The sequence below is a fragment of the Taudactylus pleione genome, unplaced genomic scaffold (genome assembly GCF_031769625.1).
Source record: "Taudactylus pleione unplaced genomic scaffold, aTauple2 ptg000809l, whole genome shotgun sequence".
NCBI classification, from domain to species: domain Eukaryota; kingdom Metazoa; phylum Chordata; class Amphibia; order Anura; family Myobatrachidae; genus Taudactylus; species Taudactylus pleione.
This window is the reverse complement of record NW_028285211.1, coordinates 196,866-209,880: the sequence shown is the minus strand read 5'-3', so window position 1 is coordinate 209,880 and position 13,015 is coordinate 196,866. Positions and strand designations below refer to the sequence as shown.

Sequence of the window (13,015 nt, the reverse complement as noted above, 5' to 3'; positions counted from 1 at the left end):
TATGCATGCAATCAGTGGCAGGATGCAACACATTCAAAATGCGATGCTTGATGCATCCTGCCCTTCATAACTCACCTGTGCTCAAGCATAGATATCAATTAAAACCTGGACTGCAAAAGTGTGTCTTGAGTACAGAGCACTGGTATAGATGAAACTTTTGTTTATGTCTCTGCTCCTTTTCTCATTAATCATTCGTCTATTTTTTTTTTTTTATATACACCTCAGGATTGTAGTTGCCTTTGCAGCAGCCTCCTGGCATAAATTGCCTAAACTATTTTCCATGTCTAATTGTCCCATTTACAGTATAAATAACATTATAGTTACCACAATCTAGTATATTCCATTCCATTTATCTATGTCACCACGTCTTCCATCTCTCCGTCTGCTGTAGTGAGTTACTGTCCTGCTCTATGTCAACAACCCTACATAGCTCAGGGTAATGTCCTAATATGGACACCCCTCTCTCCAGTCCATCTAGAAGACCATTAATATTAATAAAACCAGTGCACATGAAAATACTCGATACTGATCGCTGTGATAGACCAGCTGCAAACATCTCCCACCCACATGGCATGAACAGTCCTTCATAAAAAGGATCTCTTATAAAATATAGTTTCTCCCAAGCGAAGGCAGGATAATAGGTCTATTTTTTTGGTTTGGGTTAGATTTCTTCTCAGTATTTACATAACAAATCTGCATTTCATAAAACCCTTGTGGTGCAAACCCATTTTTCAGGAGCCGGTAAATTATCTATTTATATTGTAGTAAGGTCAGGTTACGGAGTGCTGCTTCCCGGGGTAAACGGCTGCACCAATAAGATACTACTTTTTTAACTAGCATCTTCTAGAAGATAAAAGCTAGAATCTGATTGGTTGCTGTGGGCAACATCTAAAGTGCAGGTTTTTAGAAGTGGAGGTCTTCCCATCCTTAGGTGTATATTTACTAATGTCCAACTCTCACACACACACACAAATACAGCACTTACATAAAGCCAAAACAGTGTCTCTCATCAGGTATGTTGCCTGCTCCCCAGGTAGTTAGAAATTGACAGAAACGGACACACCTTTAATCAGCCTCTCACCAGGGCCGGCTCTTGGAGCGTTCAACCAGTGCAATCGAACAAGGGCACCACCCCATATAGGGCGCACCCTTTTCAACCATCCCATGTTCAGCGTGACAGTCCAGATTTTTGGGCACGGTCCTGCTGTCCCACCCGCAGCCGAAGTGTCCCGCGGGCACGCGGGAGGTTGGAGACCCCCACCACATTAGCTGCACAGCGGTGCAGGACCCTGGAGAAGCTGAATGGATGCCGCGCGCATGCATGGTGCTAGGGTCAACCCAGCTGTTGATTAAGTGCTGGGCTCACCCCCAGCCTGACATTAACGGGGAGACATTCCATACAGGTACACCTCCAAATAACATCATTTAGGGGGGTGAGGCCTATGGTCATTAGGCCACATCCCCTTTTCTGTCGCAGCTGGCTTTGCCACGCATGGGGTTAAGTGGCGACCCATTCCCGTTCTGCACAGGGCTTGGCTCTTTCTGGAGCCAGCCCTGCCTCTGACAGGTGGTCTGGCAAGCAAGGCTGCTCATTACCTGGATAATTACCACACAGAAGATAAGAACCCAGGACATACTGTATATACCTCCCATCCAAGTACAAAAAAAAAACCAACATCTGTTCCTGGATACCCTTTTCTCAAGATAATACCTCTCAGTTTCACTTTGTTACCTTTTAGAATGACAAATAATTATCAGCAAAATGTGTTAGCCATCAGTAAATGTTTATACAGGTTGAGTCTTCAATATCCAATATGCTTGGGACCAGTGGTATTTTGGATAACAAAATATTCAGTATTTTGGAATATTTGCATATAATAATAAGATATCTTGGGAATGGGACCCAAATATACACACACAATGCATTTATGTTTCATATACACCTTATACACACAGCCTGACTGTAATTTTATGCAATATTTGTAATCATTTGTGCCTTAGGCAAAGTTTGTGTATACTGCACCATCAAAGAGTTGAATTTTCTCAGTTAAGCACAAAAAAATCCGTATTTCGGATATTTGGAAATAGGAGACTCAACCTGTAACATTAGTAAAAAAAAAAACCTTAAGACTTGACAACCTGATAATACCAGTGAGTACGCTTGTCCTTTTAGAACACAACTTGCTATCCTCCCTTCTTAAACACTCAATAAAAGAATACATTGCACAGGATGGACCGTGAGCTTACTAGTAGATCTTTTAGCGACGTGTTCTTAGCGAACTTTTATATAATTTTACTTCTTTAATAATGCCATCCAGCATTAACCATTAATAGCTTATTTTTTCCCACATAAAGCTTCTAATTTTGCATTTAGCCAGACTGTTTTGATATCATTTCTAAAACTCAATGTCTAAATACCGAAAATACCTGCAACAATACTTCTTTAAAAAATGCTAAGACTGTTTTGGCCTCAGTGCTTTTCTTTGAATGTCATCAGTGTCTCTCTTTAGTGTCTGTCCAAGTTTAATACAGAATTTTTTGTAATATTCATGGTTTCTGTATCCCCCATACACAATATTATTATGGGGCCTATTTATCATGAAATATTCGTGGCATATTCCCAGAAAACAGACATTTTCAGGGGGTACCTGCATATATTATGTATTCCTCAGATGTACTATGGACGGGACGCAGCAGATATCTCCTGAGGTCCCTCCATTTTTGTCCGTAAATGCAGCCCCCATAGGTTTCTATGGGGGCTGCTATGCTCCAGAAATTAACTTTGCATTCTAGAGCTTAGCCCGAAAAAGTAATGCCATCTCCAGATGGCGTTACCCTACAGTGTCTTATGGGCTACTAGTTCACAATTTTTTTCAAAGAGGGTGCCAGAGGACGCCAGGTCAAGGTTTTCACACTTGGAAAAAAAAAAACAACTTCATTTTGAACAAAAAAAAAAAAAATTATATTAAAAATGTTAATGTATTGAAAAAAATATACACTATAAATTACTTTTTATACATACAAGCACTGGCAGTTTTTTACCCCCAGTAAAATCTGCCACTTCAGTAAGCCATTTGCAGTGCGTGACTGTACTGGCTACACTGTGACTGGCAGTGACTTCCCATTGGAAGCGCTATCTGCCAGTCACACACAGGTCAGGCAGCCCCAGGGGGAGGTGTTTTCTCTCCCTGGGACTGCCAATCCGGGCTTCCAGTGGAAGCCACTGCTCTGCCTTTCGGGCAGCCCCACACAGCTTCTAGGGGCTTCAGCCGATGCAGTCCATTGAAGCCGGCATTATGTGCAGAACCACTCCCGCTTGTGTGCATATGCCTATCCCGGTCAGGGCAGTTAAGAGCCAGCTCTGGCCTGTGGAAGGAGCGTGGCCTAATCATGGGTGGTGTGTCCACACCCCCTTATTAAAAAAAGCCCTAGTTGCAGCGCCCTCAGCCCGGTGCAAATCCATGGCACGATCAGTATGATCGCTCACCCCTACCGGCAGAGGAGACTGCTGCTGTTCAGCACCATTGAGTAGTCTCCCTCTGCAGCCCAGCACACAGCAGTGTGTGCTGGGCTGCTGACAGGAAAGAGTGAGGGGGCGGCATTGGACCTGGTGCCCCACCAGGCCCCTCCACCAAGCCCGGGCCATTAGTACCCCCCCCTCGGTGCCCCTGGTCCCTGCCAGATCTATTGCGCAGGTGCCAGAAACCAGCCGGCTGGACCAGTAGCTACAGACCCCCTCATGTAAGAGGGTAGGAGCCACTGCTGCATCCAAAGCATCTTTTGAAAACATTGCATATAATGTTTTTGTTTGGACTGGTAATAAAATCAAACTATTAGCCAAATCTCATCAATCTTTATATGAACCCACCACAAGAGTTTCTTGCACTAGTTTCTGTATCCCATTTATGGTTTGAGTAGTTAGAGTCATCATGGAGGATGGAGCTTTGCTTTCCTGCCCTGCATTAATAATGCATTTCAGTATAATCTGTTATGCTGGATGACCTCTAACAAACCTTAGTCAGTACTATACGGGTCTTTCATTTAGATGAATATGGAGACAAAGACCACAGGGGCCCTCCCCTGCCAGATGCTGCTACGTATTGACTTGGAGTCTGCAGAACCCCAGCATATTAAATAGCTACATTTCCACAACAGGCCATAGGTGGTAAATAAAATTTTATTAACAGCAAAGTAACAGTAAAACAACAGTGTTAATACTTATATTACAAAGAAACAAACCTGTATCAATATTTTGTATAGGGCTCAATGTTACGTCAGTAAACTAGCCAGCAGTACAAAATGTTATAAAGAGATGGTCCAAGAGCTAAGCACATAAGATTTTGCCATAACCCATGTGAATTCTCACCGCTCACTATTAATTAAGAGTGCCTGGAGTCCGGGGGTCTCTTTCTCAGTACCTATTGGGCATGTCAAGCTATACCTACACTCAACCACTGGGTGCATCACACAAAGCACTCTAGGGATATAAAAGAATGTTCACAATAGTTTTCAATCCTGCGGCCATTTTGTTGGAGACCACTAGATAGAAAGTCCAGCAGTGAATTGCTCATTTCCATTGTGCAGATGAAGTCCATTCAGCTATAACTGAGAAAACTGAAATATATAATGAAAGCTAGTGCTTTGCATGCCCCTTGCCATAAAATGAGGAAAATTTATACATATATACTTGCAGAAGTGGGGCATTGGCTGATATAAATGGCTCATTCATCAGCTTTGAATGTTTTTTAAGTAAATCCACATGTGGGTCAGGAGGGTGGTCCATGCGTCTCAGTGGCAACCAGTAGAAGAAGGGCCTAGTTATGCAGCATAGGAGACACAGCCATATTCCCAGTTATTAAAAAAACTTCATCCTTCATGTTCTTTCTTTGTCACAAGAATAATCCCTCAAGGGGGCCATACACAACCAGCTGCAGTGGCTCGGTTGCATCTATGTCCAATTTAGCTACACGAGTGGCTAAATCGGACAGATCCAGCCGTTTGCTGCTCAGGTATAAGAATTAAATTAGATGGTGCCCAATTAGTGAGGAAAGAGAATGATCGCATGTTTTTGGAATGCTTCAGAAATGCTCAATAATTATATAGATTTCAATGAGATATTGATAAGGCCAAAGTGTTTCTAGTCCCCACAAAGCGGTCTGCTTCACAGTTTGCACACGTTTGCCCAGATATTAGAGATCTAGGAACTGAAAACTGAATAGCTAGTGGTGAAAAGTACATTTCAGAAGGGTCGCCCTGAACAGCAAATTCATAAGACATACAGTACCTTCAGAGTGAAGCTCTTATGAGAGTAGACATTTACATACTTCATGTCCACATCCACTTAGTGGGAACACTGCACAGTTTATGATGAAGATAGCGATTGTAATTCCCAAAGCTATGACCAGATGCTAGAGAGGGCTTAACAGGCTGTCCTCATCCACACCAGCTGACCTGTAGCCAACTCTTACTCAGGTCTAAAATCGTTGAAACCAAACAAAACCATAAACAGGTGCAACAAAATCATCTGCATAGCTCAGCATTTATACCTTATGTCCCATACTGTATGTTGGAAGTTACTGGCAAAATTCAACACTTATTAAAGGTGGGCCTATCACTTATACATAGGCAGCAGCCATTTTGTGAGCTGACAGGCAGCTTATCATATCACTAGGAATTAGTTAAATAGCTTTGTGCTTCATCCCCCAATGATGTTACTAGTTCCCACCAAAAAGGTTAATTATAGGTTCAGCCCACAACATGGCTTCCCAGCACTGTGTGTAGACGCGAGGTACAGTTATTATTTGGGAACTAATTACATAAAAGCACCTGAATTCATTTCCTTCACCTTTAGTATGTCATTTTTAAGAATATCAATAGTATATTGCTGTATAATAAATAAATTCTATGCCATTTAGCGAAGAAAATGAGATAATGTGATATGGTGTCAACTCTGGCTCAGGCTTCAGGCCTCCAATTTGAAAACAAGAATGTTTTGGCGGAAACGTCTTGAAGTAAGTGAAATGGAAAAGGGAACATAGGTGTATGGTCCTATCATAAGGAGTTACCTCCAGCAAAGTCCTGAGGGTTGCACAGGTCATTCTAATTCTTCAGCTTGTCTTATAGGTATGATCTGCGCACTTTACACTTTGACCTGCACCCCTCAGTATAGAAGGCTTTAATCTTGTGGTGGGTCACACTTTTTCCTGAATCTGCTCTTCATTCCTAACCTCCAGCCCCTTCTTCCTCAGCAGCGTCTGTTTCTGAAGTCCTTGTAACTTGAACAGAAGATCACGTATGAACACCTGTACAACAGGGAACAGTATTAACTATCGTGTACATTAAATACTGCTGTGCCATAAATAAAATGAAGAGAAATCAGTTATGTGTTGCACAAAAAAAATAAAAAAAATAAATAGAAAATATTAATATAACAGTCTGGAGGGATAGGGTACATTGAAATATTCAACAGTGATTGTAATTTCTCATTTATTTAGTAATCAGACCTTACAAAAAATGCCAAATATATATACAGTATATATTTTTTAATGTATAACTGCCACCTGGTATTAAAATTATTTGCACATCATTAGTACAGAATCTTTGCTGTTTTCTGGTGGAAATAAAAGCACTTACTACAGTTCGTCTACTTTTTTTTGCAGACGGCCAACTACTATGGAGGAGAGGGTCTCAGATTTCCCGTGACTCAGCACCGATAGACCCAATGTATGCTGGATCTAACAGTGGGTAAACTCTCAGCTGCTGTCAGATATGGTTTGCACTGAATAGATCAGTGCTGCAACTAAAAGTAAACAAAACAAACAAACAAAAAAACCCCCCACAAAATCATCATTTGACTATACGCCCTATAGCCCCACCTTATATAAAGTAACACAAATAAATAAAATAAATCAAACAAAAACCCTGGGTTGTAGGTGGACTGTCTTAGCTGGCATTATAATAGAGTTGAGAGCTCACTCTTCAACACTGTTCTACTGCTGGGTGAGCCTACTGCTGGGTGAGCATCCAGTAGAGCCCTTTAATAAACTAACAATCACTTATTAAAGATTGCAAGTACATATATCCTGTGTAATCCTTGGGTAAATATTACATGCAATGCCAGGAATAACCATGATCTGTACTAATGGTGATATTGGATATTTACTATATGTAACGTAAGTAATGCAGCTTAATCACGGTTACAGTAAATGTAACCTGATCGCTACTATTTTACTACTGCAGGAAGTGTAAAAAACAAACAAAAAACATTGCATTTGAATTAACCTTTCCAGAACATGATGCGTACGTAGCTTGTGCAATCATGATGCTATTTAGAACCTTAGTGACCCTGGATTAGATTTTTTTCTACAGTTCACCTCTGGCTGGGAAAACACATCAAAGCTACACTTCCTCAATGTGATAAACTGAATAATTTCTGTTATTCAGAAAATGCAGTCAGCTGCCCTTGACGGTGATCTTTCCCATTCTGTCATACAACATACAACTTGGTTGCATCAGAGGAGGGGGAAGTAGACTGAAATATTACATACACGTATAGGTAGTGTGAAGGGTGACCATCATATAAAGATCTGCCCATGTGACAGGACAGCGCAGTGATGTATGCATTTGTCACTACACTGGGGATCTAAAGGAGAGATTTGTGCTAAACTCATAACTTTTATTTATTTGTTTAATGCTTCTTGCCCACATTTACCAAAACATATCACAGAGGCAGCTGGATTACAATAATGTATTCAAAAATATCCCTACAGAACAAATTCAAACATTACAGTGTTATTTATTTTTACATACAGTAAAAAAATGATTCACATTTTTCAACAATTAAAACATTAAAAGTACTGTAATAAAAAAAAAGGGGTGTGGTGTTTTATGGTGACATTCAGAATGTCACCACCATAATGTCAACATAGTCTGAATATCGACATTCACAATGTCAACATTTTGAACATGTCGACAATGCTGATGTCGACATTCTGGTGTAGACAGCCTGACAGGACCCCCCAAAAATGCTGTTTTGCAGAATCGTGATTTGCGATGGTCTATGGAATCGTGATTGTGTGCGAGTTCAGTCATATTGGGCTGAAATGATGGGCTAATATAGAAAGAATATTGTTCTTCACAGAGGGACTACATTGATGAAACAGAAATATGTGGAAATACATATTCATTCAGTAACTCAAATATATGCATGCTTAGGTTACCTTCTTTCTGCACTGAAACTCAGGGCATTAGTAAATCATTAAGAAGTTATATATAGCTGTGCGAGTTGCAGAAGGCCACACTTGTTGAATGGCTCTAGGCCTAGAAAGCATAAGGCTTTCCCTTTTCTCTCTAAGAGCTCTATTTACTACAATCCGCATTGGTAATGCAGATTGTAGTGCGATATTACCGAGTGAATTCGAATTGCGAATTCAGGCAATATCACAGGGATTTACTACAAATCCTTTGCAGAGACAGAGCTTGCGAGAAAGCTCTGTCCCTGCGAATCCCCTTCGCACACTAGTCACGGTATTTTTGCAAAAAAATACCGTGACAAGTGCCCCGTTCATGCGCCGACCGGCCGCCGCTGCTACCCCCCCCCCCCACAGCGCTAAGCCCCGCCCTGTCGCCAAGCCCAGTGACCCCCCTCTCTCCCTTAATTACACTTACTTGCATGATCCGGGCTCCAGTGATGTCCTCCATGTCCTCCGGTCAACTGACATCCCATACTGCACTGGGACCCTGTCAGGTGACGACCGGGCCGCAGTGCAGCATGGGAGACCAGCTGACCGGAGAGAGGACATCACCGGAGCCCCGAACTCCAGTCCCTGGAGTCAGGTAAGTTTTTTTATTTTTTTTATTTTTACAGTGTATCAGCATGTGGTCTGTTTAGACCACACCTGATTACTGGGGCCGGCTCTGGGCTCTGCTCTGCCCATTATAGCGAAACAGGAGTCCGGTAACCGGGGGAGACCCTGGATAATGCCACCTCCAGGTGGCGTTATTATCACAGGGCTTTCCCCGGTATTTTTTCACATTTTATTTTTAATGACTTTGGTCAGATCACATTTCCCATTACAATTATTGGAAATGTGATTTGCTTACTAAAAATAAGTGATACTTAAGGGCAATTGGAGTAGAAATCGTAAAATTCTACTCCAACCCCTTAGTAACTGTATGTGATACTAAAATAATGTGAAAAGGGTGTGAAAACACCCCTTTTCACTTTATTTTAGTAAAAAAGCCCCTTAGGGCTCTATTTATTAACATTATTTTTACTAAAATAATGTGAAAAAGGGTGTTTTCACACCCTTTTCACATTATTTTAGCATCACCCACAGTTACTAAAGGGCAATCGGAGTAGAATTCGTAAAATTCTACTCCAACCCCTAAAAAAAAAAACAAAATAAAACAAACTTACCCGAGTCCAGGGACCGGAGTTCGGGGCTTCGGTCTCCCATGGTGCACCGGAGCGACAGAGGACATCACCGGAGGCCCGATAACTGCAGGTAAGTGTGATTAAGGGAGGGGGGGAGTGGGGAGGGGGGGGTCCGTGATCACGGGGGGCAGGTCTTAGCAACGGGGGGGGGGGGTAGCAGCAGCCAGTCGGCGCATGCGCGGGGCACTTGTCACTATTTTTTTTCGAAAATACCATAAGGCTCCGGAGGGGATTCGCAGGGACAGAGCTTTATCGCAAAATCCCTAGTAAATCCCTGTGAATTCAGTCGGTAATATCACACTACAATTTGCATTCAAAATGCGGATTGTAGTAAATAGAGCCCTAAACGTAGGCAAGTGTGTGTCTAATGCAGCAGCCATTTTGTTTCGTATCTTCACTAAAAGCATGCTAAATGATGTAATAAAAAATGTGCAGAGATTATTGTTTTTGTCTCTGCAGGTGATCAACTGCGGAGATATGCATAGGTTGAATTGCTATGTAAGTTGTTCTAGCAATAAGACTTATAGGTTTAAAATGTATGAGTTTAACACGTACAGAACAGCTGATGGCGGCAGGTCTTAGTTTTTACTAGGGATGAGCGGGTTCGGTTCCCTGAGAACCGAACCCACCCGAACTTCGGGGATCCGGGGCGATCCGAGCCCAAGCTCGGATCTCCCTGTCTGCCCCGGATCCCTCTCCCGAGGCAAAACCTCGAGATCTGCTGTCGGATCTCGAGGTTTTGCCTCGAGCGGCCATTTAAAAAAAAATGCCTTTGCCTTTAATGGGCAAAGTGCTGATTGGCTGACAGAGCCGTCTGTCACGGCTCTCAGCCAATCAGCATTATGGTGCTCATTTGCATGTAGCACGGACTCGTGAGATCCGTGCTACATGCATCTGTGTGATTGACAGTGACACAGAGCACAGATGGGTCAGTGAGACCCGTCTGTGCTGCTGTGTATTTGAATGACACAAATGCACGCACGGACCAGGAGATCCGTGCTACTTGCATCTGTGTCATTGACACAGAGCACTAACGGGTCCGTGAGACCCGTCTGTGCTGCTGTGGTAAAAAAAAAAAAAAAAACCTGTGTAAAAAGAGAAAAAAATGGCGTGCCCCCCTCCCAAAAAAGAGCAACCAGCCCCGGGCATTAGTGACCCAGTGCTGGGTGTGCTTAAATACAGGGGACAAACGACATAGGGGTCCCCTGTACTTAAACACAACCAGCACCGGGCTAGTCAGAACCAGAGCTGGTTGCCAAAATACGGGGGACAAACGACGTAGGGGTCCCCCGTATTCTGCGCAACCAGCTCTGGGCTCTGATCCGGTCCTGGTTCTGGAAATACAGGGGAAAAAAATTAGTAGGGTTCCCCTGTATGTTCCAGAACCAGCACTGGACTTTTTCTAGCGGGGGGCTGATGCCACAGCCAGGGGAGCCCTTTCACCGGGCCCCCCAGCCGCAGCATCAGCCCTGACCGCTAGTCAGCCCAGGCCGGGGATCCCTGGAGAGCTGGGGACCCCCCCAATAAAGGGGTCACCCTCTCCAGGGCTCCCCAGGCCCATGCTGATAGCCCGGGGCTATCCCCGCCACCCCTGGTGGCGGTGGGTGGCGGGTTGATTGTGTGGTGTGGTGTAAATAAAGAATATCAAACATTGTCTTTACAAGTAGAACTGCAAGTCCCAGCAAGCCTGCCCCGCATGCTGGTACTTGGAGAACCACAAGTACCAGCATGCAGGGCATTAAGGGCCCACTAGTACCTGTAGTTCACCTGTAAAAAAATGTTTAAAAAAAACACAGGACACACACACCGTGACAGTATAAGTTTATTAAACATACATACACACACACACACACACACACACGTACACATACTCACCTATGTAACCCTGTAGCATCGGTCCACTTGTCCGGTAAAGTATCCCTAGGGGACCTGTGAAAAAAAACATAATCACCATCTCCTATGCGAGGTTCTGTCCTCTTCGTTCCAAAGTAGGCATCCCCGGACTTGGCAAAAAAAAAAAAAACGAAAACGCGATCCACGAACTTAGTACCGTTCTATAGAACGGTACTTCCCGAATGAGAGTTTAGCGGCGGGGTATCACCATGGAAACCCCGCTGCTAAGCGTTCATTGGCTGAGAGAGGCCATCTCCCGTCTCTCTCAGCCAATGAACGGCTCCCTCCATTGTAGTCAATTCTGGGAGCCGCAAGGTTATTAAAGTTTACCCTGCGGTTCCCACCATTGACTACAATGGAGGGAGCCGTTCATTGGCTGAGAGACGGGAGATGACCTCTCTCAGCCAATGAACGCTTAGCAGCGGGGTTTCCATGGTGATACCCCGCCGCTAAGCTCTCATTCGGGAAGTACCGTTCTATAGAACGGTACTAAGTTCGTGGATCGCGTTTTCGTTTTTTTTTTTTGCCAAGTCCGGGGATGCCTACTTTGGAACGAAGAGGACAGAACCTCGCATAGGAGATGGTGAGTATGTTTTTTTTCACAGGTCCCCTAGGGATACTTTACCGGACAAGTGGACCGATGCTACAGGTTACATAGGTGAGTATGTGTACATGTGTGTGTGTGTATGTATGTTTAATAAACTTATACTGTCACGGTGTGTGTGTCCTGTGTTTTTTTAAACATTTTTTTTACAGGTGAACTACAGGTACTAGTGGGCCCTTAATGCCCTGCATGCTGGTACTTGTGGTTCTCCAAGTACCAGCATGCGGGGCAGGCTAGCTGGGACTTGCAGTTCTACTTGTAAAGACAATGTTTGATATTCTTTATTTACACCACACCACACAATCAACCCGCCACCCACCGCCACCAGGGGTGGCGGGGATAGCCCCGGGCTATCAGCCTGGGCCTGGGGTGCCCTGGAGAGGGTGACCCCTTTATTGGGGGGGTCCCCAGCTCTCCAGGGATCCCCGGCCTGGGCTGACTAGCGGTCAGGGTTGATGCTGCGGCTGGGGGGCCCGGTGAAAGGGCTCCCCTGGCTGTGGCATCAGCCCCCCGCTAGAAAAAGTCCAGTGCTGGTTCTGGAACATACAGGGGAACCCTACTCATTTTTTGTCCCCTATATTTCCAGAACCAGGACCGGATCAGAGCCCAGAGCTGGTTGCGCAGAATACAGGGGACCCCTACGTCGTTTGTCCCCCGTATTTTGGCAACCAGCGCTGGTTCTGACTAGCCCGGTGCTGGTTGTGCTTAAGTACAGGGGACCCCTACGTCGTTTGTCCCCTGTATTTAAGCACACCCAGCACTGGGTTACTAATGCCCGGGGCTGGTTGCTCTTTTTTGGGGGGGTGCACGCCATTTTTTTCTTTTTTTACACAGGTTTTTTTTTTTTTTTTTACCACAGCAGCACAGACGGGTCTCACGGACCTGTCATTGCTCTGTGCCAATCACACAGATGCATGTAGCACGGATCTCCCGGGTTCGTGCTACATGCAAATGGGCACCATAACGCTGATTGGCTTCCTGTCTGCCACTGCAGTGCCACTCCTAGATGGGCCACGTGTTTGTGCCGCCCCCTTGTGTCGCTTAGCATAGTCATCCAGCTTCCTCGGTACAACCTTTTGGCC

General features: G+C 44.2%; 1 protein-coding gene across 3 annotated transcripts in view; it reads right to left on the bottom strand.

Annotated features, from left to right (window-relative positions):
• Positions 1–4,159: 4,159 nt before the first annotated feature.
• Positions 4,160–13,015, bottom strand: part of PPP1R14A (protein phosphatase 1 regulatory inhibitor subunit 14A) — a 48,768-nt gene continuing 39,912 nt past the window's right edge. For all 3 annotated transcript variants that reach the window (XM_088458103.1, XM_088458102.1, XM_088458101.1), the window contains one exon: positions 4,160–6,302. In XM_088458103.1, coding sequence (XP_088314229.1) covers positions 6,192–6,302 — 111 coding nt within the window. In that variant the 3' untranslated portion in view covers positions 4,160–6,191. The remainder of the gene's footprint in view (positions 6,303–13,015) is intronic.